At 48.4% G+C, this 27,994-nt stretch overlaps 1 protein-coding gene and 1 long non-coding RNA gene across 16 annotated transcripts in view; one reads left to right on the forward strand and one right to left on the reverse strand.

Moving 5' to 3' along the window:
- Window positions 1-22,719, reverse strand: part of LOC138248964 (uncharacterized) — an 82,905-nt gene extending 60,186 nt beyond the window's left edge. The window contains exons 1-3 of one of the 15 annotated variants that reach the window (XR_011194674.1): window positions 22,481-22,719; window positions 22,285-22,388; window positions 21,480-22,218 (exon numbers count right to left, since the gene is read on the reverse strand). This is a non-coding gene — a long non-coding RNA (uncharacterized lncRNA). The other 14 variants (XR_011194675.1, XR_011194682.1, XR_011194677.1 and 11 more) reach the window with 14 other exon arrangements.
- Window positions 22,720-23,541: 822 nt separating this feature from the next.
- Window positions 23,542-27,994, forward strand: part of GDAP2 (ganglioside induced differentiation associated protein 2) — a 146,062-nt gene continuing 141,609 nt past the window's right edge. Inside the window, exon 1 of the mRNA XM_069203590.1 lies at window positions 23,542-23,722. Within this exon, the coding sequence (XP_069059691.1) occupies window positions 23,542-23,722 (181 nt within the window). The remainder of the gene's footprint in view (window positions 23,723-27,994) is intronic.

A 27,994-nucleotide genomic window follows, 5' to 3' on the forward strand; every position in this document is an offset into this window, starting at 1 on the left:
ACAGTGAGGGTTAGAAAAATAGCCCACCCCAAGACCCTGAAAGGTAGGTGTAAAGTGCACCTACTACCCCCACAGAGCACAGAAGTCGTGATAGGGGGATTCTGCAGGAAGAAAAAACACAGGTACTCAGGTCTGAAAATCCACTGTTGTTGCATTGCTGGTAAGACAAGGGGACCAAGTCCAATAGCCGCGACAGTGTTGAGAGTGGGCAGGAGCCCAGGAAATGCCAGCTGAGGGTGCAAGGAAGCTGCCACCTGTTGGAAGAAGCTTGGAGTTCTGCAAGAAAGAAGAGAGCTAGGGACTTCTCGTTTGGAAGACGGATGTCCCACGTCGCGATGAAGCTTGCAGGGGTGTTCCCACACAGAAAGACCGCAAACAAGCCTTGCTAGCTGCAAGGGTCGCGGTAGAGGTTTTTGGGTGCTGCTGCGGCCCAGGAGGGACCAGGATGTCGCCACTTAGAAGAGGAGACAGAGGGGGCGCCCAGCAACATAGGGAGCCCTCACAGAAGCAGGCAACACCCGCAGAAGTACCCAACCAGGCACTTGGAAGAAGAGTGAACTGGAGTCCACCCGAAGTCAGAAAAGGGAGTCCCACGACGCCGGAGGACAACTCAGAAGGTTGTGCACTGCAGGTTAGAGTTTCGGGGACCCAGGCTTGGCTGTGCACAAAGGAAATCCTGGAAGAGTGCACAGGAGCCGGAGTAGCTGCAAAACACGCGGTTCCCAGCAATGCAGTCTAGCGTGGGGAGGCAAGGACTTACCTCCATCAAACTTGGACTGAAGAGTCACTGGACTGTGGGAGTCACTTGGACAGAGTTGCTGAGTTCCAGGGACCACGCTCGTCGTGCTGAGAGGGGACCCAGAGGACTTGTGTTGCAGTCTTTTGGTGCCTGCGGTTGCAGGGGGAAGATTCCGTCGACCCACGGGAGATTTCTTCAGAGCTCCTGGTGCAGAGAGAAGGCAGGCTACCCCCAGAGCATGCACCACCTGGAAACAGTCGAGAAAGCGGGCAGGATGAAGCGATACAAGGTTGCTAGTAGTCGTCTTGCTACTTTGTTGCGGTTTTGTAGGCGTCCTGAGTAGTCAGCGGTCGATCCTTGTGCAGAAGGTGAAGAGGGAAATGCAGAGGAACTCTGGTGAGCTCTTGCATTCGTTATCTGGTGAGATCCCCAAAGCAAACACCCTAAATAGCCAGAAAAGGAGGTTTGGCTACCTAGGAAGGAGGATTGGCTACCAAGAGAGGTAAGAGCCCAAGAAGGAGCCTCTGACGTCACCTGCTGGCACTGGCCACTCAGAGCAGTCCAGTGTGCCACAAACAACTCAGTTTCCAAGATGGCAGAGGTCTGGGACACACTGGCACACTGGAGGAGCTCTGGGCACCTCCCCTGGGAGGTGCAGGTCAGGGGAGTGGTCACTCCCCTTTCCTTTGTCCAGTTTCGCGCCAGAGCAGGGATGGGGGATCCCTGAACCGGTGTAGACTGGCTTATGCAGAGATGGGCACCATCTGTGCCCATCAAAGCATTTCCAGAGGCTGGGGGAGGCTACTCCTCCCCAGCCCATCACACCTATTTCCAAAGGGAGAGGGTGTTAAACCCTCTCTCAGAGAAAGTCCTTTGTTCTGCCTTCCTGGGCCAGGGCTGCCTGGACCCCAGGAGGGCAGAAACCTGTCTGAGGGGTTGGCAGCAGCAGCAGCTGCAGTGGAGACCCCGGAAAGGCAGTTTGGCAGTACCCGGGTTCTGTGCTAGAGACCCGGGGGATCATGGAATTGTCCCCCCCAATGCCAGAATGGCATTGGGTTGACAATTCCATGATCTTAGACATGTTACATGGCCATGTTCGGAGTTACCATTGTGAAGCTGTACATAGGTAGTGACCTATGTACAGTGCACGTGTGTAATGGTGTCCCCGCATTCACAAAGTCCAGGGAATTTGCCCTGAACGATGTGGGGGCACCTTGGCTAGTGCCAGGGTGCCCTCACACTAAGTAACTTTGCACCAAACCTTCACCAGGTGAAGGTTAGACATATAGGTGACTTATAAGTTACTTAAGTGCAGTGGTAACTGGCTGTGCAATAACGTGGACGTTATTTCACTCAGGCTGCAGTGGCAGGCCTATGTAAGAATTGTCAGAACTCCCTATGGGTGGCAAAAGAAATGCTGCAGCCCATAGGGATCTCCTGGAACCCCAATACCCTGGGTACCTCAGTACCATATACTAGGGAATTATATGGGTGTACCAGTATGCCAATGTGAATTGGTAAATTTAGTCACTAGCCTGTTAGTGACAAATTTGGAAAGCAGAGAGAGCATAACCACTGAGGTTCTGGTTAGCAGAGCCTCAGTTAGGCATCACACAGGGAACACACATATAGGCCACAAACTTATGAGCACTGGGGTCCTGGCTAGCAGGATCCCAGTGACACATAAACACACTGATAACATAGGCTTTTGACTATGAGCACTGGGGCCCTGGCTAGCAGGATCCCAGTGAGACAGTGAAAACACCCTGACATATACTCACAAACAGGCCAAAAGTGGGGGGTAACAAGGCTAGAAAGAGGCTACTTTCTCACAGTTCTGTACACGTTTCTTTAAGCGGTCACGTGAGAGAGAAGCAAGTATTCCATCAATTGGAAAGGAATTGTAAAAATAGATATGGGAAGTGTGGATTGTTCCATTGCACCGCTCTGTGACGCACACCTGAGAAGAAGCCATACGGCTTAGACACTCAGTGGTAGCCCCTTGTCCCCAACAGGACTGGACAGCCGTTTCCACCTCTCTGGAAAGCAAGTGAACACCACACATCATTACTGTCCCAAAGACACTAATTTGTGGTGTTTATCAGCAGTGTTTGGCTTTTCAAAATTTGTGAAATATCTTTTTCTGATATGCTGCAAATAAATGATTAGAAAGTACACGTTTTCAAGGCTTTCCTTCCCATTTGAGTGTCGATCTGTGTACAACACAAAATTAAGTAGAAGTGACTGTTAGTATTATGTAGTGTTTAGTAATGGAGAAACAACTTTTATGCCATGTCTGGAATGCCAAGAATGGTACCAGGCTAGAAATCAGACAGCTGGTGAAGTAAGAAGGACCTGGCCGTCCTTGGAGAAGACCTGTCTGCCGTCTCTGGTCTCCAGGGCGCAAGCTACCTCTGCGAAGCTGGGCGAATTTCCAGGAAACGGCTTTTTGGTCAGTGTAGATATTCAGGGGCTTTGGAGGCCGAACAGCGGGGATGAACTCTTGGAATGTGCAGAATCCGCCAACGTGTAATGAACATGCGCATGTTCACAATACTCATGATGCTTTGCAACTGGATATGGCTGCCAAGGGAAGTTCAGACTGGTTCACAGGCATCTCTCTGTTCAGTTTTACTGCTCGCGGTGGCTGCGTGGACCAGGACAATTGAGACAGATGATATATGCCAGGGAAATGTCACACTGACTAGTGCCAGGTGTTCATGGTTCAAGTGGGCTGTGTTTGGGAATGGCAACATTGTTCGTGGGAGGCTCCTACCCTCCCAACCAATGGGAGTTCACATCCACACTCCAGGTGATTGCAGGGTCCACCCGTACAGGCAGACAGGGGTGTGGGGGGAATGTGTCTGGACCCAAAGCTCTATGATGCAATGTTCACATTCGCAGTGGTGTCTCAGGACGGGAAGTGAAACCAGATGTCCCCTGGGAGACAATGTCTGAGGTGAGGAAGAGAACCCCGACAACTAATTAAATGTCAGTTGTTCTTTCTGGGGGTTCTTGAGCTCTGCCCTGACTCTGCAGCCACATCACAACAATAAATGGAAGAACAATTCTTGGCGGGTAGGTGGTGTCAGAGAAGCAAGCTTTGTGATGATGAAGTGGGCACTCTGTTCTAGGGGAAAACTCCTCTTACAAGTAGCACATCCCCAAGACAAGGCTTGGAGGTGCCAGGCCTCACTGGTTCTTTAGCCTGGTCTGGGCAGTTTCTGTACAGTCCTTCTAGTCTACCTTCTTCTGTTGCGGTTATGTAAACAGCAGACACCTACATTACTCCTAAAACCAACAAGCTAGAATGCAGGCTAACCAGCTGAAGGATCACTCTCATACCAAGCATTTGCAATGAAACGGGTCTTACGTTTGCTTGAGTTAGAGCTATTCGCATTTTCAACTCCTAACTGGACTTTTCTTGCCACATAAACTGAAAAGTAAAACAGTTTCACATAAGCGAGCTAACGGCCACTATGAAGCGTGACGGTGACACACAAAAGGAAACAATAGTTCACTCACAGTGAAACGTATCTGCAAAAGTGCAATTATCCATGTTAGCGGCGAAAGTGCAATTAGCCATGTAATAAGGTCGTTGTCATGTAAAGCGCTTGACTAGTGCGCAGCAAGATCACACTGCCTGCCAAATAAAGAGAAAAAGTAGTCCAGAAACCATACGGAAAACACAGAGCCTAGTATGTTTTTATTAGTTGGCCGGTGCGCTCGAGCAGGGCTAAACAACAGCAAAGGCTTGACATATGCATGCCTTCCACTAATGAAATGAAGCGAATTATAAAAGGCAAGCCCTCGAACCAACCAAACTCACGGGCGTGGCTAAAAGCTCAGAGAGATTACACCAGGGACGGAGCGCTTTGCGCTCGACCCTAAACATCAAAGGGAATGGGGACTGCTGCCTAGAGCGGTTTAACAAGAGTGCCTGCAATGTATGAGGTCCTTGTTAGAGCAGAAGTAATTACCGTCTATGCCCCGGTGCACTGATCTGGACCGGATACAGAAGGGACAGCATCTCCACTGCTGTTTTCCTACATATCGAGCTCCTACCCATTAAAATAGAAAACAGCACCCTACTGTAAAATCATCTTCTTGTGGAGTAAAAATAAATATTATGCAGACAATTAGGCCCTTTTCTAGCTACTGAGTAACAACATAGAATCTCCCGAAGGGAATTAATAATATAGACAAAGTGCTCAGAAAGGAAAGCATTTTTTAGAGGATGCTTGGGATGCATTTTCAGACAATTGGGAATGTGACACAACATCCGCCCCTACACAATAAATACATATTTAACAACCACCTGTACAAGGGCGTTGGAAACAGACAGTCAGAAAATACTGCGACTGGCGTACAAGCAACAGTTATGTAAAAGAGAGAATATTTATTATGTTGTGAAGGGTAGAACCCATCCCGAAGAGACGATTAAATCATGATTTGGATGTGCAAGGAACAGAGGTGTACGCTTGATTACAAGATATGAGTACTCCGAAGCTTGCTTTCTGCTGAATGCAAAACTGAATAGGTTTTGTGAAACTATTTTACTCTGTGAGTATCAGAGATAAAAGTCTTATTCAACAAGTGATATATGTGTTCTAAGATGACTAACATTTGGACAGGATCTGTATACCATAATAAATGAAAACAGAAGACGAAGTACTGCCAGGTTGGGGTGTTTTTGAGGAAATTAACACGTTTCCCAATAACAGACCCTGGAGCTCAGCATTAGATTCTTCTTAAGGAATGATGTGAGATGGAGAAAGAAAGAGGTGTGTGCGCCTCAGGACTGAAAAGAAGGGATTTATGTGCCCACGAAAGAGAGTAAGGAGCTGTGCTTAGAATCCCTGGGATATGAATCTGGGTGGGATCTCTAGACCTCGTCCCTGCACAGAATCCGGGATGGAAGAAGTCTTCAATCCAAGAGGCGGGTCTACAGGAGACATGAAGTAACCAGCATCCAATAAACATCGACACGTGGAGGGAGGAAAAATAAATGATGTACCCCTGAGGCTTTGTATATGAAAAAGGGAGGAGCCACTCTGTGTCTATGGTAAATTAATCTGGGTGGGAACTCAAGACCTCTACTCTACACAGAATCCGGGATGGAAGAAGTCTTCAATCCAAGAGGCGGGTCTACTGGAGACATGAAGTAACCAGCATCCAATAAACATCGACACATGGAGGACGGAAAAAGGAATTATGTACCCCTGAGGCTTTGTATATGAAAGAGGGAGGAGCCTCTCCTTGTGTCTATGATACATGAATCTGGGTGGGATCTTGAGACCTCTACTCTACACAGAATCCGGGATAGAAGCAGTCTTCAATCCTAGAGGCGGGACTACAGGAGACATGACATAAGTTACACCCAATAAACAAACACAGGGAGGAAGTGATCATATAAATGGGGATATGAGTGTAAGGCAGTCACACTGGAGAGAGCGAGATTGAGGAGGATTCGCTGATCCTGCAGGTGCTGAATTCTGTACATCTTTCACTGCCAGATACCGGTCAGGCTCTGGGAAGGTACAGAGCACAAGGTCTTGTGATCTCTCTCTCTCCAAGCGATGCCACTGTGGGATACTGGAAGACATTACACCGGACCAACAAGGAGCTCATGAACAGTGGCATCTCTGTAGATGCCAAAGGGTCCATTTCAATAAGTCCTATAGAAAGCATTTGCTTGTTCTGCATGTTACATAGAAAACACAAGACAGAATTCAAATGAAAGTTGGCTAAATGCAGGACTGCGGACGGTGTCACATGCTATGGTTGGCTTTGGAGCTCAGATTCTCACAGACGTCAACAAGTGAGATTAGAACAGTAAAACCACAAGTTTGTAAAAAAAAATAAGTAGCCTGCTTAAAAAACAAGGAAGGTTTGAACAAAGGAACACTTATTCATAAACTTGCAGAATGTGCCCAGGATTAAACAAGCATTGGGCATGCCAAATGGGCTTATAAATGAAAGTCCCTTTTGTGTCATTTATGTGTTGAGGCATGCAACAAATCATACCTGCACTTGGTCACTCATTGCACTCGTGCGTCCATTCATCCACTGACTCCTTCTTGCCTTCACCCTCTGACCCGACTGAAGTAAAACGCCCACAAACTCAACGCCATGTGCAAAAAGAATTACAAGAATACAAGTGGAAAAAGAAAACATGCTGACATTATCTACACACGGTGGCACAGGCTTGCAACAACCAAACTGAACATGATAGCAGCTGCCATCGTGAAGAGGTTTTGTGCACAGTCTATTGTTGTTTAAAGTTCAAGTATGGCAGCCACATTCAGAACTAAGGGGTCATCTGTCCTGGACGTGTAATACAATGACACACTCTGGACAACAGCACTCCATGAGCCTCTCCTGGTTCAGAGGGTGTGCCCACCTGGGATAAGGTGCCCACCTGGGATGTGGTGCCCAGCTGATGGAATGAGCAGCAAAGAGGCAACCTGTGAAGCTCTGTCAGGAGAGCGGCAGGATCCTCGCAGGAACATTTTAATAAAAAGAGGAGAAGCAAAGAAACAAGAGGAGAATTATAAGAAGGAGAAAGCCAGCCCTGACAACGAAGCACACTGATCTTCAAACAGGTCGGCACAACTGACCCAAAAAAAGCTGTCAGAGGGCAAGAGGCACCACAATGATGTGGACTGAACAGTTACCACACGCAGTACGCTGTCCTGGATGGAAGTAGAGTGTAAATGACAGACAGACCAACAGCAGCACAGAGCTGACCCAAAGGCCCCCTATGCATCTATATGGACACATAGGTCTACATATTAATATATGTATTATTGAATGTTTTTATTACAAGATCCTGCCAGACAGCTAAGAATTATTGCAGTGCAAATCCTCGACCCTCTAGGGTTTGTCAGAGGTGGTAACCAACATGGAAACCCTTCTCTATAAGGGTAATCTGACGTAACAAAATACCTAACGGTGGGCTTTAATACGGAGAAATAACAATCCACCTTTAAATGCCCATTGACTTTAACAGTGCTTTCCGCAATAACCATCTCAAGCCTACTGCCTTTATCGTGACTTTTTATAACAATCAGACCTGTAATCTAGATAGTTTGCTTGTCACCATAACCAACTGAAACCTACTGTACTGGGTGTTAAACCTTCCCACAATGCAACAATCAGGCACTCGGTCACCAAATTACAAATGTATAGGTAGCAAAGCAAAATACTATCTCTCCTAAGACAGCCTAGTAAGGATTGTTGTTGTGCACATCTTCTATCCCCATATGTTGTCCCAGGCAAATCGATAAAACCAAAACCCTTCTACAATAATCTGTGAAAACTCAATATAACAAAATACCTGCCTACATGCTTTAACATACTGTAATAACTAAGACTCACTCTTTTATGGTTATTTTTACATTTCTGCCTATTTATGAATAATTGAGGTAATTTATCTGTGTTTATCCAGGTTTATTTTAGGTTTTGAGAAAAATAAAGCTGACACTATTGTATTTCCACATTTATTTAACCAACAAATGTACATGTGTATTTGAATACCTTACATGTTTCAATGCTATGATGCAGACAAGAAAATAAATACACAAGATAACACACATTTATACAGCTGTTTAAGCCTCAATAGGCAACTTTATCCCCTTCTCAAGTAGTAGCCTACCAGGCCGCACAGCTGCCTAGTTGCTAAAGACATCTTAGGGGCATTCTAAAAGCCGAGCTAAGAATACATTTTGCCCATTGCTTACCATTGGCTTTGTAACTCACATTTTTTTGCTTTCTATTTTCTGTTTTTTTGTTTTAGACTGTCTATCCTGCCTTTGCACCTCTATTAGTGCTTACTTTTTGTAAACAGGCTTTTACATTTTGGTCTGATCTTGTCACATTTGCTGTGTATTCAAAGACAGAGGTCAAATGTCAGGCTCTGTCTTCAAAGTAGCTTGTTTACTTTTCTTTCTCTGTCTTTTAAGTGAGAAGAATTATATGACAGTCTGGGGGATGTGAAAGGAAAGGCATGTTTAGCACACAATTGTAATGTCTGTAACGAACTGTGCACATATACCAGAAAAAGTAAAACTCAAATGAAAAACATTTTTGTAATTCTGAGGTGTGCTGGAAACAAATATTTTAATACGATCAAACCAAATCAATAAACTAGATGATGCTGTTTCCACACATTGTTTGTGCGCTGAATAGTTTTATCAGGAAAACTGTACATATGTGCAAATGTAAGGGTAATTTCAAGTGAAAATGTGTTTTCTGTAATGGCATTGTGCTACCGCACCATGAATACTCCACTCTACGCCGCTCCCACAACACTCCGGGCCACTCCCACAACACTCCGGGCCACTTTCATCCATTCTCAGACACTCCACGCTATGCCGGGTGAGTCCATTCTATGCTATGTCGCTCCACAACATGCTATCCCACTCCACTCTATGACACTTCACTCTATGTCCTCCCCTCTATACTCCCCTGGAGACACTAAGCCACTCCACTAACTTTTCGCCATGCTGAACAGCTGACACTCTGGGGTACAACATGGCTAAAACACATCGGCAAAGCCAATAGCTCTTGCATAGGCGAGACTTATTGGTTTTACCGACGCTTGTGATTTTAACTGCCTTACCTGTTAATCTGCACAGCTATTGACCTTGGAATCATGACTGATAACATTTAGAATAACAATTACCAATTTGTTGTTATCCATATTTAAAAATGTATAGATACAGGAACATAAATGGTTTTCAGTCTGTATTTATCAGCAAAAAATCAGTAAAAATGGCAAACTGGGAGATTTATTAGTCTGGAAAAACTTTTCCCAATGAACCCATAACCAAGACAAGCCTATTCAAGTTCACATAAACTGGCAACCATCATGCACACAGTATTAATGGACAAATATGTAGAAAAATGCAGTGTGCAAAACAATATACAACCCCTCTCAATATAACCTAACAAAACACAGACTAAAAGCCGGCCTTGTCTGATGCCAACTCCCTCACCTACTACATTAATTTATGGGATTACATGTAACAAAACACCTTTCTATAACCTGCAAAACAATGTGGTAATAACCAACTATTAAAAGATTAATGGCTTTAACTAATGCTTTCCCCAAGAACTAAGCTACACTAGTGGTTCTTAACCTGTGTTAACCCTTGAGGGACGCAACACCTATTCAGAGGGTATATAATTGAAGAAGTAAAATGTATAATTGAAAATTTTAAAAAGTTCTGTAAAGGTGAAGAAATTGTAACTTGGAGAGTAAAAATGAAGTTACTATCTCAGACTGTGTTTGAGTAGTGCAGGTGCATCAAACAGGATACAGAATGTACGAAAGGCTACCTCAGTCGAATTTAGAAAAATGTAACCTTCCCCAGTAAAATTTTGATCGTTTTTAGAGTTGTTTGTGAATAAAATAAACTATTTCATCATGTGTGTATTTGTTTGCCAGATGTTTGTTTCTATATTGTGTTTTGTGTTTCAAATCATTAAAATTGCTTTGGCCCCAAGGCCCTAGGTGCCAATAAGGTTTCAGTGGGGGCCCCCAGATTCCAATAAAGATTCAGTGGGGGTCCTCGGATGCCAATAATGACTCCGCGGGGGCCCCCAGATTCCAATAATGATTCTGTGGGGTCCGAGGATTACAGTAAGGATCAAGTGTCTGTCCTCCTCAGAAATCAAAGGGTTAATAACCACTTAGACCAACTGACATTATCATAAAATTTTCATAATAAGCAGAGCAGACATATCGCACTGGAGGTAATGAGCACCGTTCAGACCAATAGCCAGTCACCATAACCAAGTGAGGCTCGCTGTTTGAGGGTAATGTTTTACACAACCCAGGCCACAGGCAAACACTCATAAAATTCGAAAAGTATACAAATGTATAGTTGGTTAAGCAAGCACTCTCTCTCTTAAGAGGTCTAACAAGGATCATCACAGACCGAACCTTCGATATTCACGGTTAGTTGCGGGATAATCAACACTAACTAAATACCTATCTGTAGGTTTTAACATGAGTAATAACAAGTCACCCACGAATGCCTATTGACTAACATCGGCTTTGACAGTAAACACGCCGCGCCTAGTGCCTTTCTTGTAACACTTCAGAGTGGACAGACCAGGACCACAGCCAGGGCCCTGGAATGATGCAATTGTGCGGCTGCAGCCTTTTTGCATTAACTAGATCTGACGCGTTTGCCACATAATCCATCATCTGCAGATTTTAACAAATAGTTTCCTGCTCCAACGGTTCAAAAGTTATTAAAACATCGATGCACGCGTTGCCACACGCCGGGAGGCCTCTCGCAAACACTGGCATCTTCTTTTTGTCGCTTATTGCTGTATTTGCATATTAAACTAATACTAGTGAGGAGCAACCAATGCCTGACAGTTTTAACGAGTGGTAAAATGACAGAATAATGAAGTAATACTATTACAACACGTGCGGAATCACGCTGAATAATTTGATTTTTCTTGCCACAATTTATCCAAGCGTGCCACACAATTTGGCCCTCCCCTGCTGCTTAATTCTAGCAGCCCTGCCTATAGCCATGATCATTGAGCGCCTAAGCTCCTCTCGAAATAGTACTCTGAAGGGTCTTTGTTTTGTTGATCGCATAAGGTTAGCAACAGATATCCTGTCAAGCCAGACCTAAAAATGTGTAGATTAATGTAGCCCTGGGCATATTGTACTGCTCTCAAACCCACTACTGCAGTCTGAAGACTAAAGCGAGGGATGGAAAGGGAGTGTACTGGGACTGAAAAAAAGCAATATATTCCTCAAGATTGCTTCCTCTCATTTGTGTTGCTGCCAGAGAAACACAAACACTGTATATTAACAACTGATCCAAGAAGACAATTTAATAGCATTACAGTGCCACGTGTGTGCCCCCAAACGTTCACGCTCTATCCCACTGCAAGCTTCACACTTTGTGCGTGTTAGTGGAGATTATCTTGTCAGCCATACTGCTGCTGGCTCAGGCAGCTGGAGAAAAAAAATAACAGCTGTGTGGAGCGGAAGAACTTTTTTCAGTGGAAGCCCTCTACTTCTGTCCAATCAAAACATGTACTGCTGTCCACCAACATGTGGGTGGAGCCAAAGCCCCTCTCTGCAGTATTTCTGAAACCTATCTTTTAGACGGATCACACAGGGTCGTTGACAGCTATGCAGTCAAGCCAGACCTAAAAAAGGGCAGACCTTTCAAGTTACACCTGGAGAAGAGGTGTTTCCGGCATATGGTGTGGGCACAAGGCTGGCCTTGAGTAAGCAGGTCTCAGACTAGGAGGTAGACAAGTGGTGCATCCATTTTATCTCATTTGTACGTACACGTCAGGAAGCTGGCCACTGAACATGCATCAAACACATACTTCAAAACAGTTCAGAATCAACCAGTGCAGGGCTCGAAAAATCCACTCGACCACTCGCATTGGCGAGTCTTATTTGATCAGGTCGAGCGTCCCTTCTAGTGAGTTGACACTGAACAGGTGTTCTGTTCAGTTGAAAAGTGGAGGTGGCAATAAAAGATGCCTTTAAATCTTGTTCTTCAGTCATAATTTGCTCTGTGTTCACCAGAGGTCAAAAGTTAGTTTTTCTTACAATTCATTTTCTTTCGGAGGGCAGAGTTCCAGGACATTGTAAGGTGAACTGTGTGACCTGCTGCTTACAATGTAAAATAAAAAGAAATAGGGAGTCATGTTTTTCCTAACACACAACATTTAAATGACTAAGTCAACTGTGCAAACATTTCAAAATATATTTCAGTAGTTGTGAAAGCCCTTTTTTATATTTCTGTGTGATGAAAAAATATTTTATTAGGATGAAAACAAATCAGAATACTTCACATGTCAATGAGCAATGTGTATGTTTTCTGAAACCCAATTTTCACAGATTGTCAATACACTATATAGTTTTATCAGTAAAGTTGCAAGTTATTGGAGAGGTTTTGGACATTTCTTGGAAGGTTACTGTGTGTAGATGACAAAATGTTACCACATCATAGTTTAGTAATATATTTATTAAAATTGAGTGTTTAAACGAACTGAGAAACACTCCTGTCCTGATGGCAATGTTGTTGGTAAACTAAAAGAAGTCCTAGGTTATGTGGGCGAGCCTTCATGGGTATGTGGGCTAGATTCTTGTGATGCATGCAGCAAACTTTAGTCTACTTAATCAAAAGAGGTTGTTTTGTTCTGCAGAAATGCTGAGCTCACATATTTCAAGGTGCAATCATATGTGAGAATTAAAAAAAAAAGGCGACACTAAACTATTTGCCTAGGATCACACAATTTGAGACCTGTTTACGGGTCTATTACATTACAGTTAGGTCGAGTAGATTATTTAAGTTATTCGACCTGCAGGGCCAATAACATTTTTATGATTTTTCGAGCCCTCCAGTATATCTGTTTGCACTCCGTGCCACTTACGAACAGTCCCCACCAAACGGGGTACAGGGCTATTTGAGAGGAGGTGGGAACAGGGCACGTGCACATCTTTCTACACAGCAGACGGACATGGAAAGTAACTCTCAAACAGCACAAACAGAGTTCTATGCAGCAGGAAGAGAAGATGTGCTAAAGCAAATGAAAATACCTTCTAAACCAGGGGGAAGGTGCAGACCTCGAGCCCACACTTTGAGCTGCACAATTCTCCTAGATGTTACTTTTCTTCTAAACAACGCAGCAGTTTTGAGCGGTTCTGTAGCAAAACCAACAGGCCACTAACACTTCTAGTACATGTGAAAAGTACCTTGAGTCCACCACCTCCAGGAGAAGACCAATGTGGCGGCTGCCAGCAAGAGGACCACACTCCTCTGAACAAGGCTTGTAACCTCTGGGTTCCCTTAGACCTCATCGTTGATACAAGCGTAGCTAGATCCATCTTTTACATTCTGAGTGGGCCCTCTGGCACAAAACACTCTCTCAAATTCGGTAATCATTGACTCCAGTCTCTATACTGATGCGACTAGATTACGAAACTACCCAACACGAAGACTTAAGCTTACGTTCTGTTAGGAGCTTCCATGTTTCATAAAATGAGACAACTTAAAATGGGCGCAAACTTCTCACTTTAGGCTAATTACTCTAGTTCGTCATTAGTTGCACTTACATGCACTAACTACCACGCCAAGGCCATGACAAGCATTCTACGCTTCAAACCTATGCAAAGGTCATTATATCGCCTCCACCATCATCTCTCTGAAATGGACATTTAGGACAGGGCCAGGGCTGGCTATCCTGATTCCATCAGACTACATCCAGGCCGTCACTCCGCTTCCCATCTCTATTTTCAATGGCCGGTCACCTTTGGGGGTCTCGCTGAAATACAACAACGTCCTTCATACTACTGTGATTCTTACGGTGTTATCTGCATCAGTCTGAGGTGTTCACAGCCTGTAAAAGCGCAACCCCACTTGCTTGATGTCAATGATTTCCAGGACCCACCTAAATCTAAAAGTCAGAGACACGACGACCTGTGGAATGAAACCCCATTTTGCACCGACGTCTCCATAGCCTGTGGCAATGCCCCCCCCCCATCTGCACCATTGGAATATTCTAACAGCTTCGAGGTCATCCTGGCTCAGAAATGACGCTGGCATCACAGATGAGTTCAATCATGAAATCCCCATTTCACATCGTAAGTCTTTACAAACTTATTTTCTGTTTCCTAGATTCCATCATCAGGTTCGAGCTCTCCTCATACTTGTGATCACCCCGAAAATAAACCAACAAACTCCAAGTTTGCCTCTTATGCAGCTTTTCCACCGCCTTTTCCAACTTCAAAGGATTCAAAATTCAACCACCACAGGCCGGCTTTATTAACCCACTTTGAAGTATATAACGCTGGCATTAGAAACGCTTTACTGTGCGTCGCTTGTTTACTGATTCGCCATCAAGGCCTCTTTATGGGCAGTATTCCTAAAACAAGGGCTGGGATTCTGCCCTTCCACATGCTGCCTCCGTTCCAAGCACCAAATTAGGGATGATCCTGCCCGGTTAACCACTGCTCTCCTGGAAGGATCACTCTCAGGTCAGTTACCAAACTTTGGAAATCATAACCTTCACAAATTAAAAAAAAAAAAAAACGTCTGCACACACTTGTTCCAGAGAGTTATTAAAAAACTGGTGAAGCTAAGTGCCCCTTAACGTATGGCCAGCCCCCACTTTTTGTCCCCCAATGCTGATGTGCATGACTGTTAGTACACTGAAAGCCGGCAAACCAGGCCCCAGTGCCTATGCTCCCTAAATTATTTGTAGACATAGTGATTCCCTGACTTGCAAGACTGTACCCCCTAGTAAATGGTAGCCAAGGTACCCAGGCCATGGGTGGTAAAGGGGTCAAAAGGGCCCGAGCACTAGTTTGTGGCACCCTGGGTAACCCATGCAAATTTCTGATGGCAGGCCTGCCATTGCAGATTGCCAGAGCGGTGCAAACTGCTCGGGTTCAACTGTGCCCTCACTATGAGTGGCACAGTCAAGTGCACTGCCTTCCACATACGTCAGACATCCCTTAGGTAGGCCTCTGCAACCCACAAGTCAGGGTGCATTATATTTAAGGTGAAGGCATATAAGAAGGAGCTTACATTTCTCTATTGCATCCTTTCCATTAAGGTACACTGTAAGTGCAGGCCGGACCATAGGTGAACATGGGAATTAAGCCAGGGCAGACCCAGGTTACTTGCTCCATTATGGTACTGCCTAGATATGTCGAGTTTGGTGTCAAACAACTTGCTTTCTCTCCTCTAAAATGAATCTGGTGTTGAGGGACGGCTGGCATACACCCAGGTGGCACACCAGAGTTTGCTCACCTGTTTGCCACTCTTCTTTGTGCTCTGGCCGGGTAGCCTGGGCTTTTTCCTACACTTGCTAGTGCCAAGACAGGTTTCTGACCTCCTGCCAGGCAGCCTGGGTGCTCCCAGGAGTCAGGAACAAAGGCCATGGCAGGAAGGAGGCCACACCTTCAGCCCCTCCAGTCACGCTAGTGATAGAGCCATCCGGGTGGTAAGCTTCAAAGGCTTCACCATCACCGATAGCCATCTGTGATGTTCCCTAGTGTAGGAAACAGCCCTACCCCTGGCACATTTGCTTGTGAAAATGTAGGAAATTAGGAATGCAGGACTGTGCACAACCACAGCAGGCTGACTGCACCTCCAGGGTGAACAGCCCGGTCCGTGCACTAAATTCTGATTTCTGCCATCTTAGGAGTGACAGAATAGAGGATTCTGGTAGCTAAAGGTGACCCGTCCCAGATGTGGCCACCTCAGGGGTGGATTAGCTGCAGGAGCTAGCTGCCCATTTGCCAATAGTCTCCACACCGCTAATTCCCCTGTATCCAGCATTTAAGGGACACTCCTGGCACCAGAACCTCAGTTCTGACCGACCAACTTTGAAGGACAAAGAGGAGCTCTGCATCACATACAACCACGCTCTGCCCACTACACCAAGGCAAAAGAGGGATACTCTGTCCCCGAGACAACATACTGGGAACTGTGTGAACATCCTTGGCTAAAACTCATCACTCCCAACCAGAGGGAGCCCTGTGGGAGGCAGAGCATCCTCAGACTTCTTTGGACTAACGGCACTAGTCCCCAGCAAACTGCAGGTAAAATACTTGCAGGATCCAAAGTTACACCAGCCATCGAGCCTGCCAAGGGATCGGCGAAAACAAGGTGGTCCAGTGTCTTCTGGGAGTTGTAGTTCCACCTGCCTCCAAGTTTCAGGCCACTACACGACTCAATCAGACCCCGGGAAGTTCCTGAAGGATTTCTGCACCTTAACTGCTGCCAAGGCTTGTTGGTTGCCAGTCCAGTAACGAATCCCCACACTCAATGCTGCACGTGCAGGGCACAGCATACAACATCTGCAGCCCAGCCCCAAATCAGATTTTGCATCCCTTTGTCATTGTCATCGTGTAAGCGGTAAAAACAGCACCAGCGTGAGTCCCGTGCAGCACCATGGACAGCCAGGACAACTCTACACACGGACCAGGTAAAACTGAACTAAGTATATGTTAGAAATGGGGTCTTTGGTTAGCAATCAGGTTACCCCCTGTCCAAGCAAGGACCCTCACTCTAGTCAGGGTAAGTCACACACAATCCAAATTATCCAGTGCCCGCCCTCTGGTAGCTTGGCATTGAGCAGACTTAACCTAGAAGGCAATGTGTAAAGTATTTGCAAAATAAATCATACAATAACACCATAAAGCACCACATAAATACACCACACAGTGTTTAGAAAAATATATAGTATTTATCTAATAAGATGCAGGTCAAAACGATCAAAGATGCAAAAAGTAAATGTTGAGATATCACTGAAAAGTGATATAAAGGGTCGTAAGTCTTTGAAAAGCAAACAAAGTCTCTTACAAGCACAAAGTACCTGGTTGGCGTGAAAAATCTCCGCAAAGAACCCTAGAGGAGGAGAAGCGTGGAAACAAAGGGGGTGCGTGTCGATTTCTCGGGCCGCACACAGCGATGCGTTGTTTAGTTTCCATGCAGGGACGGCTGTGCATCGATTTCCGGCACTCTGTCATGGATCCTCTTCGGGTTGCAGGGTTTTCAGATGCCCCGGGGATGGTGCGTGGATTTTCTGCACTGGCAGGACGAAGTCACAGGAGCTGCATTGATCTGGTGGGCATAGCGTTGAATTTTCTACCACACGGCTGGCTCTGCGTTGATTCCTTTCTGGAAGTCGGGCTGCGTCATTCCTGCTGTGCGCCGAAGTTCTGGTCGCTGCGCTGGCGCTGCGTCGATCTTCTCGTTGTGAAGTCGGGCTGCGTCATTCCGGTTCGGCTTGCGGTGAAATTTTAATCGAGGTGCAGGCTGTGCGTCGTTTCTGGCAGGCTGTGCATCGAATTTCGCCACACAAGGAGTCCTTCTTGAAGAGATGAAGTCTTTTTGGTCCTGAGATTTCAGGGAACAGGAGGCAAGCTCTATCCAAGCCCTTGGAGAGCACTTCTTCACCTCAGCCAGAGAGCACCAAGGCAGCACGGCAACAGCAAGGCAGCAGTAGTTCACAGAAAGCAGTCAGGTGAGTCATTTGGGCATCCAGGCAGTTCTTCTTGGAAGGATGCAGGTTCTGGTTACAAGTTTCTTTTCCAGGAAGTGTCTGAGTTGGTAGGGGCAGAGGCCCTGTTTATATACCCAAATGTGCCTTTGAAGTGGGGGAGACTTCAAAGAGTGACTTAGAAGTGCACCAGGTCCCCTTTCAGTTCAATCCTGTGTGCCAGCGTCCCAGTAGGGGGTGTGGCAGTCCTTTGTGTGAGAGCAGGCCCTCCTCCCTCCCAGTCCAGGAATACCCATTCAAAATGCAGATGTATGCAAGTGAGGCTGAGTATCCTGTGCTTGGGGTGTGTCAGAGCGAATGCACAAGGAGCTGTCAACTAAACCCAGCCAGACTTGGATTGTAAGGCACAGAAAGAGTTAGGTGCAGAGAAAGGCTCACTTTCTAAAAGTGGTATTCCTAAAATAGTAATATTAAATCCAACTTCACCAGTCAGCAGGATTTTTCATCACCATTCTGGCCATACTAAATATAACCTTCCTAATCCTTTCAGATCAGCAGCTACCACTCACACAATGTATGAGGGCAGCCCAATGTTAGCCTATGAAGGGAGCAGGTCTCACGTTAGTGTAAAAACAAATTTAGGAGTTTTACACTACCAGGACATGTAAACTACACAGGTACATGTCCTGCCTTTTACATACACAGCACCCTGCTCTAGGGGTTACCTAGGGCACATACTAGAGGTGACTTATGTGTAGAAAAAGGGGAGCTTTAGGCTTGGCAAGTACCTTTAAATGCCAAGTCAAAGTGGCTGTGAAACTGCACACACAGGCCTTGCAATGGCAGACCGGGGATAAGGTTAAGGGGCTACTTGAGTGGGGTGCACAGTCAGTGCTGCAGGCCCACTAGTAGCATTTAATCTACAGGCCCTGGGCACATAGAGTGCACTCTACTAGGGACTTATAAGTAAGTTAAATAGTCAAATTGGGTATGGTCCAATGTTACCATGTTTAAAGGGAGAGAGCATGTGCACTTTAGCACTGGTTAGCAGTGTTAAAGTGTGCAGAGTCTAAAAGCCAACAAAAACAGTATCTACAAAGTGGAGGGAGGCCGGCAAAAAGTTAGGGGTGACCACCCTAAGGCTGTCGGGTCTAACGGTACGTTTCTACAACCAGTGATAATCCTCCCATAGACTTCAATGCAAAATATAAATGCCAGCTCTGCTGTGATTTAATATTGCTTCTAAAATCTATACCTCCAGTTATACTGAATCAATTCGTTTTGTTGTCTAAATTAACATAAAAAATACGTTATTTTTATAAATCGGTGTTGGATTTTTTGAGTCGTGTCAATTCCTTATTGCCCATGTTGGTGCTCTGAAATGCTTAACACATGTCCCTCTAAGTAAAGCCTGACTGCTCTATGCCACACTGCCAGGACTGAGCTAAGGATTTACTAGTGTGAACCTGAGGACCATCTTTGGAGTAATGTAAGAGTTTTACATGGTGAGGACCAACCCCCACACCATAATACTCCACTTTCCTACAATCAGCAAAGCCATTTGCTTTTGACTTTGAAATCTATTGGCTCCGTCACTGGGTTTTAGTGGGTTTAAACCATGCAGCAAAGCATCGGAGATGCTGCGTACCAAGGCTAAACAAGAAAATAAAAAAGCCTATTACACAGCAGGTGGCATCATTTTGTAGGTATGTACCAAAAAAATAACAGCTGCCTTTTTTAAACATTTTTATTTGCTGATTCGCGAAAAATGTGTTAAATGTGTTTTTGAAGTGCAGGTGGAGGGAGCAAGACAGAGGGCATGGGTGGTGGGGGCAACAATGTGGGGCGTAGGGAGGAGAAACAATGGGTGACAGAAGGAGAGTGCAGGTGGCAGCAAGTAACATCGAGGGCGGGGACGGAAGCAACACAGAGGGCAACGGTAGGGAGGATTAGCAACAGTGACGGCGCAATGTGAAGCAGAGGGGGAAAAGCACATGAGCAAGAAAGCAGCGGGGACGCAACATCAAGCACTACATGGAGGGGGAGCAGGAATAAGCACACAGGAGACCGTGAGAAACATGGAGACAGCTGTAAAACACTTGCACTCTCGTGGAGTGCTTAACCAAAAATAAAACAAGTAGTGCTTGAAAAGCAGCAGTGGAAGCATAGAAGCCAGCCAATCAAAAGAGAAGGTAAACGGAAAATGCTCTGTGGGAGGGACAAACACAAGACTGACAAGCTGGAAGACGAATAAGAGGAAGCCAAATGAGAGCAACGGGAATGATGACCAATCTGTGGCTTGAAGCTCACCCACGGCGAACAAGTTCTTGTTAAGTGCACAATATGTCTCAGCGCAAAGCGGGCTCAGCCTAAAAAAAATGTCTACCCCCTTCTCATTGCTTCACAACGAACTTCTCACTCCTACGGCTATTTATTTCTCAAGAGCAGGAAGCCTGCCAGTGCCTCGGCCGTGGCACGGTTTTCCAAACTTACTGAGTGGATCTGGTAGAATGTGTGAACTTCACCATCCGATGACACTGCTCCCACAGGATGGCACCTTTTATTTCAACAACAAGCTCAACTACAGCTCGGTCAGACGCTGAAGGTGTCACAATATGAAACTAAAACGTTCCCAAATGTGACCGTTGTAGTCAATAGTCTCTCGTTTCACCTTTAGACACTATCGTGCCTGTACTGCAGTGACAAGATTGCTGCAACGTGATCTATGCGCATCTCTGCGGCTCACGCACAGCAGCAAGCGCTTACTGTCAAGGACACACGATGGGAGCAACTCTTCAGTCACACAAGCTCGGACATGCAGGTCCCTTGGGCACCGTTAGAAACTACCCGCTGCGCGCTACACTAATGCCAACGAGAAAGAAACACACCATGTTATCTGTAATGCTGGTTTAAATCAATGAGGTTACAAACTTTGGTCCTCAGACTGAACGTTTAGTCAGGCCAAAAATGCACATGTCACTAGGAGGGTGAGAGGGGAATCTTGGCGTGTGGCTCCTAGTGTGTGGCGCACTCATTCAGTTCTAACCAAGTGATGAGGGTTTCCTTGACAGCTGGGAATAAAACTCAAGTTTTTGACTTGGATGTGATTTACTACAGTAGTTTAGTTAGTTAATGAATTGTAAAACCCAGTGTTATCTTTGAGGTATGAACATACATTAACTCTAAATGCAAACATGGGTGATGAAGTAACTGACCACCTATCAGCCACATAAAGCAGTCTATCGCCAAGACAGGTTGTCATCTCCTTAGAGAAGGTCTAACCATAGCCTGTCTTCCTGCGAGACCTGGGAAGACGTCCCCCTCAGAGGCAGGTGCACTGATGAACATTGAGCATCGTGGTCCGAGTTTGGTGGTAATGGGACAATTTCTAAAGGAAACATTCAATCTGGAGAGCTCACGTGTGAGTGCTGCTTATCGCACCAGCCTATGGCGAAGGAACCTCCTGCAACGGTGTCTGGCAGGTTTCGGAATTTCTCATGAAACAGGATGGTTTCCTGAGGCCACCAAACTCCAGCTGTGATCCATACAAGTGACCACAGTGTTTCCAGTTCCCTGTAGTGAGTACAGATCGAGAGAACTACAGCTTGGTCATTCCACAATGAATACCCTGGCGAGCTACTGGCGCACAAATGGATCATCGTCATGACACTGAGCATGTTTCAAAGGTAAAGAAGTGTTAAGGTTCATCTGTCCTAAGAAAGGGAAAGTACCTTGCCTTTAACTGATGTTCTCCAGCGATGTCAGGCAAACTCCATTGGCGCCCGGTTATTGCTGCTCAAGCCGGTGTCTTCTTCTGACATCCACAGGATTAGGTAAAATCATAAAGTGTGAACTGTATTTAGCGGTTTGAGTAGATGGGGGCTTCACCTTCTCCTTCAGAAGGAGCACTGACTCTGTGGGTCTGCTCTACGCCCTCCCCCTGCCTGGACTCTACCTGTAGACAGGGCCTCCTCCTGGCTGTGGAAGTGACCCCCAGAGCGCTGACCTCTGGCTGTGAACAGACAAAACTTCAGACACTTCTTATGAGCTCTCACTCTGTCCCACACCTCACCTCTGCCATGCTGCCTGCCTGGGACCTCTCACCCCTGCCTGGGACCTCTCACCCCAGCCTGGATGTGTGACCTCTCACCCCAGCCTGGCTGTGTGACCTCTCAGCCCTGCCTGGCTGTGTGACCTCTCACCCCTGCCTGGGACCTCTCACCCTAGCCTGGCTGTGTGACCCCTCACCCCAGCCTGGCTGTGTGACCTCTCAGCCCTGCCTGGTTGTGTGACCTCTCACCCCAGCCTGGCTGTGTGACCTCTCAGCCCTGCCTGGTTGTGTGACCTCTCACCCCAGCCTGGCTGTGTGACCTCTCACCCCTGCCTGGTTGTGTGACCTCTCAGCCCTGCCTGGCTGTGTGACCTCTCACCCCAGCCTGGCTGTGTGACCTCTCACCCCAGCCTGGCTGTGTGACCTCTCACCCCAGCCTGGGACCTCTCACCCCAGCCTGGCTGTGTGACCCCTCACCCCTGCCTGGGACCTCTCAGCCCTGCCTGGCTGTGTGAGCTCTCACCCCTGCCTGGCTGTGTGACCCCTCACCCCTGCCTGGCTGTGTGACCTCTCACCCCTGCCTGGCTGTGTGACCTCTCACCCCAGCCTGGGACCTCTCACCCCAGCCTGGGACCTCTCACCCTAGCCTGGCTGTGTGACCTCTCACCCCAGCCTGGCTGTGTGACCTCTCACCCCAGCCTGGCTGTGTGACCTCTCACCCCAGCCTGGCTCTGTGACCTCTCCCCTCTGCTGCTTCAAGCTGTGCCCTGCCTGCTGAGTGCCTGTTACCCACCCCCTGTGCCCTGCCTGCCCCGCTGCTGGAGGGCCTGTGTCCAGGCCTCAGAGTGCCCCTGCTGTACAGCTGAGGGTCTGCTGCCCCAGCCCCCTGCCTGCCCTCCTGCCCCTGTGTATCAGCCTGTGTTACCCCCCCCGCCCCAGCCCTCCTACCCTTGTTACCCCCTGTCCCAACCCCCTTGCCTGTTGCCCCCCCCGCCTCTGTGTACCTGCCCTCCTGCCCCAGCCCCCCGCCTCTGTGTACCTGCCCTCCTGCCCCCCCCCGCCTCTGTGTACCTGCCCTCCTGCCCCCCCGCCTCTGTGTACCTGCCCTCCTGCCCCAGCCCCCCCGCCTCTGTGTACCTGCCCTCCTGCCCCCCCCCCGCCTCTGTGTACCTGCCCTCCTGCCCCAGCCCCCCGCCTCTGTGTACCTGCCCTCCTGCCTGTGCCGCTCCAGCCCCCTGCCCTCCGCCTCCAGAGCACCGACGCCTCCCTGCACCGCACACACTGGGAGATCAGCTGACCCAGACTGACAACCGGAAGCAGCGCGCGCCACCTGACCCCGGTGACACGCGGCGGAGGGGCCGCGTGCGTTCCAAGCCTCGCTCCTGCTCACGAAGAGGGCGGGGCCGCACGACACAAACAGCGCTGTTTATATGGGGCACTTTATGGCGGCACACCGGTTTGCCAGAAATAAGGAGCTTCACACTATAATTTGTTTACTCAAATACAGTTTTAACTTAATGCCACTATTGCAACCAGGCAGCCAGTGCCGCACAGCGAACCAGCGACCGTAAGTCTCAGAGTGAAATCCCAGTGCAAGATGGCCGAAGCCACGTGACCAATGGGACACCCCAACCAATTACAGCAGGCAGGAAGAGCGTGGAAGAGCATCCCGTTGCAAAATGGCCGACTGTCGACGAGGTACCATCTAAGACCAGTCCATACGTGACGTCTGTGTGCCTGTTCCATGATGGCCGCCGTTCTGTCTGTGGATGCACAGTATACCGTTCCAGCATGTCCGCCCGGTGCCGCTCGCGCCCTCCCCCCGCCGTCTCTATGGTCGGCAGCGTGTGGTGGTGCTGCGGAGCGGGAGGAGGCGGCCGGGGCAGGCGGGGTGAGTGGCACCGGGGACGTGGGTGCTGGTGCTGGGGGTGAGTGGTAACCGGGGGGTGCTGGGGGTGAGTGGTAACCGGGGGGGGGGCTGAGTGGTAACCGGGGGGGGGGGGTGCTGGGGGTGAGTGGTACCGGGGGGGGTGCTGGGGGTGAGTGGTAACCGGGGGGGGGGGGGTGCTGGGGGTGAGTGGTACCGGGGGGGGGGTGCTGGGGGTGAGTGGTACCGGGGGGGGGTGTGCTGGGGGTGAGTGGTACCGGGGGGGGGTGCTGGGGGTGAGTGGTACCGGGGGGGGGTGTGCTGGGGGTGAGTGGTACCGGGGGGGGGGTGCTGGGGGTGAGTGGTACCGGGGGGGGGGTGCTGGGGGTGAGTGGTACCGGGGGGGGTGTGCTGGGGGTGAGTGGTACCGGGGGGGGGTGCTGGGGGTGAGTGGTACCCGGGGGGGTGTGCTGGGGGTGAGTGGTACCGGGGGGGGTGTGCTGGGGGTGAGTGGTACCGGGGGGGGGTGCTGGGGGTGAGTGGTACCGGGCGGGGAGGGGTGCTGGGGGTGAGTGGTACCGGGGGGGGGGGTGCTGGGGGTGAGTGGTACCGGGGGGGGGGGTGCTGGGGGTGAGTGGTAACCGGGGGGGGGGGGTGCTGGGGGGTGAGTGGTAACCGGGGGGGGGGGGTGCTGGGGGTGAGTGGTAACCGGGGGGGGGGGGGGGGGTGCTGGGGGTGAGTGGTAACCGGGGGGGGGGGGGGTGCTGGGGGTGAGTGGTAACCGGGGGGGGGGGTGCTGGGGGTGAGTGGTAACCGGGGGGGGGGGTGCTGGGGGTGAGTGGTAACCGGGGGGGGGGGGGGTGCTGGGGGTGAGTGGTACCGGGGGGGGTGCTGGGGGTGAGTGGTACCGGGGGGGGGTGCTGGGGGTGAGTGGTACCGGGCGGGGGGGGTGCTGGGGGTGAGTGGTACCGGGCGGGGGGGTGCTGGGGGTGAGTGGTACCGGGGGGGGGTGCTGGGGTGAGTGGTAACCGGGGGGGGGGTGCTGGGGGTGAGTGGTATCCTGGGGGGGGAATGGTCCTGGGGAGGGGGGGGGTGCTGGGGGTGAGTGGTATCCTGGGGGGGGGAATGGTCCTGGGGAGGGGGGGGTGCTGGGGGTGAGTGGTATCCTGGGGGGGGAATGGTCCTGGGGAGGGGGGGTGCTGGGGGTGAGTGGTATCCTGGGGGGGGGGAATGGTCCTGGGGGGGGGTGCTGGGAGTGAGTGGTATCCTGGGGAGGGGAATGGTCCTTGGGGGGGGGGTGGTGGTGCTGGGGGTGAGTGGTACCCTGGGGGGGGGGGGTGCCTGGGGGTGAGTGGTATCCTGGGGGGGGGGGGGTGCTGGGGGTGAGTGGTATTTTATTTATTTTTATTTAATGCGTTTTTATATAGCGCAGACTTTACCCGAAGGTGTCAGAGCGCTTCACAATAGGCAAAGTAAAGATACAAGAGGAGAAGAATAACAAGTGAGCCTGTTACAAAAACAAACGTTACATTACATGAGGCAATAGTGATAATTGTGCAAGTATCAGGAGCAAAAAAATGCACGAGGTAGCAAACGATACGTTACGAAAGGAAAAAGTGTTGTGTGCAGGTTACAAGAGCAAATAAAGTACGAGTAGAGGTAAAAAAATTGCAATAAATGGTAGACACTCAAAACACTAAAACAATAGTTCGTTACATGAGGCAGTGGTGGCCGTTGTGCATGTATCAAAAGCAAACAAGATATAAGAGGTAGCAAATGATACGTTGTAAAAGGAAAGGTGCCGTGTGCATGTTACAAAAGAGTACAAAATACAGGTAGAGGTATAATACTGCACTAAATGGCAGACACTCAAAACACAAAAACACCCAGGGAAGGCACTTCTATAGGCGTGGAGAACAGAATTTCCTATAATGGAAGGACTTCCTTCAGAAAACAGAGGGCTTGAATTCAATCTGGAAGTGTCTTTGAAGGAGGAGAGCTTTGAGGTCAGTTTTGAAGGCCTGGGAAGAGGTGGTGGTCCGAAGCTGCGGCGGAAGTGAGTTCCAGATTCTCACTGCGTTGCCTGAGAAGGATTGGGCCATCGATCTTTCCTTCTTGAAAATGGGAGGTTCAAGCAATAACTTTTCTGCATTACGTGATGGTCTGGAGCCCCCAGAGAGTTTCAGTTTATTCACCAGGTAGCGAGGGGAGGAGGAGTGCAAGGCTTTGTGGGTGATACATGCAGTTTTGTAGATAGATCTTGCCTCTATGGGAAGCCAACGGAGGGAGCATAAGATGGGTGTGATGTGGTCGCTTCTTTTGGCCCCATATATGAAACGAGCTACTGAATGGAGAATAGACTTCAGGGGGGAAAGGTGGGATTTGGGAAGGGCAGTAAGAAGAGAGTTGCAGTAGTCCAATCTGGAGAGAACCAGCGATTGGACCAGGGTTTTAAGGTCGTGCTCCGGGAAGAAGCGACAAATCCCCCAAAGAAGGCGCAGTTGGTGTCGAGCAGACTTTGCAATGGAGTCGATGTGGGAGAGTAGATTGAGTTTTTTGTCGAGAATGACACCAAGGGATTTTGCGCTCTCGACAATGATGGGCTTATTGTTCATTAGATTGATCTGATCCATCCATGATTGCACTGGGGGATGAGAAAGTGAGGAGGAGAGGAGGAGGAATTCTGTTTTGGAGGGATTCAGGATCAGTTGATGAGTTAACATCCAGTTTTGGATGGAGTCGAGAGTAGAGCTAAGGAAGGAGAGATCGTGAGTGGAGGCCACCTTAAGGTAGATCTGAGTGTCATCCGCATATAGATGATAGTGGATCCCGGATTTACTCAGAAGATTTCCCAACGGTTCTAAATAGAGGTTGAACAGTGTGGGTGCAAGTATGGAGCCTTGAGGAACACCTTGACTGACCGCTAAAGGAGCTGAGAGACTGTTAGCTATTTTGATCATTTGGGATCTATCAGAGAGGAAGGAGGCAAACCATTTGAGCACAGTGCCCTCCATGCCCATTCTCTGTTGAAGAGTGTTAAGGAGAGTGTTGTGATTGACATTGTCAAAGGCTGCAGAAAGGTCAAGAAGAATTAGAAGACAAGACTCCCCTGAATTGAGTATCCGCAGCGCGTCATCAATCACTAGCAGCAGGGCTGTTTCAGTGCTGCAGTTTTGAATGAAGCCGGACTGGAAATTGTCAAGAAGATCATTTTCCTTGATATGGCGAGAGAGTTGTTTCGCTGCACATTTTTCTGTGATTTTCGCAAGAAAGGGTAGGTTAGTGATGGGACGGTAGTTGTTGAGGTCGTTCGCATCAGCGGTGGGTTTTTTAAGCAGAGGGGTGACCTGCCCAGTTTTGAAGGAAACAGGAAGGGAGCCTTGACTGAGGGAGAGGTTGACCAGAGTGGTCCAGTAGGAAAGAGAATTAGTATAGAAGTCAATGGCAATGGCACTAGGGATGGGGTCAAGTGAATGGTTAGAGGGCTTTGTATCGAGGATGCATTTAAGGAGAGCATCGTCAGAGATGGGGTCAAAGTTTTGCCAAATGGTTAAGGATTTGCGCTCCTCTGTAGGGGTAGGATGAATGACTGATCTACAAGTGATTTTACCTTTTCGTCAAAGAATACAGCGAATTCCGCTGTTTTCTTTGTGGAATCTTCCAATTTGGAGGTTGGGGGAGAGCTGTTTGGGTTCTTGATGAGGTCGAATAGTTTTTTGGGTCTATTTTTGGCTGAGTCAAGGAGGGATTTGTAGTGCGACGCTTTTCCAAGGAAGATGAGCTTGTGGTACTTGGATCTTGCTGAACGAAGCGAGGCCAAATTTTCAGTGGAGTGCGCTTGTCTCCATTGTTTCTCAAGGGCTCTTATGAGCTTCCTTTCTTCATAGAGGGATTTGTTGAACCAAGGTGCTGAGGGAGTGGGCCTTTTCTTTTTGCTTTGGAGAGGAGCGACATTATTGATTTCGACTGCAAGGACTGTGAGGCATTGGGAGGTGAGTTCGTTAACATATAGGTCCGGGTCTAGCCTTGGAAGTGATAGCAAAGCAGAATCACAGAGGGTACTGAGGTCAATATTTTTAGTGTCACGGAACCAGGAAGTAGCCCTCTTAGGCTGGCCAAGAGTTATAGAGTGTGATAGGTGAAGAGAGAATGGGATGAGGAGGTGGTCCGACCAGTCTACATGAATAGGGGTAGCGATAGTCCGCAAGCCTGCTTTAGAAATATCAAGGTCCAGATTGAGCCTTTAGAGTGTGTGGTTTCTGTGCAGTGTTGAATAAGATCGTTTGCAGAGAGGAAGGTGGCCAGCAAATTCGCATAGGTGTCTTGAGGCGAG

The sequence above is a fragment of the Pleurodeles waltl genome, chromosome 8, assembly GCF_031143425.1.
Source record: "Pleurodeles waltl isolate 20211129_DDA chromosome 8, aPleWal1.hap1.20221129, whole genome shotgun sequence".
Lineage (NCBI taxonomy): Eukaryota > Metazoa > Chordata > Amphibia > Caudata > Salamandridae > Pleurodeles > Pleurodeles waltl.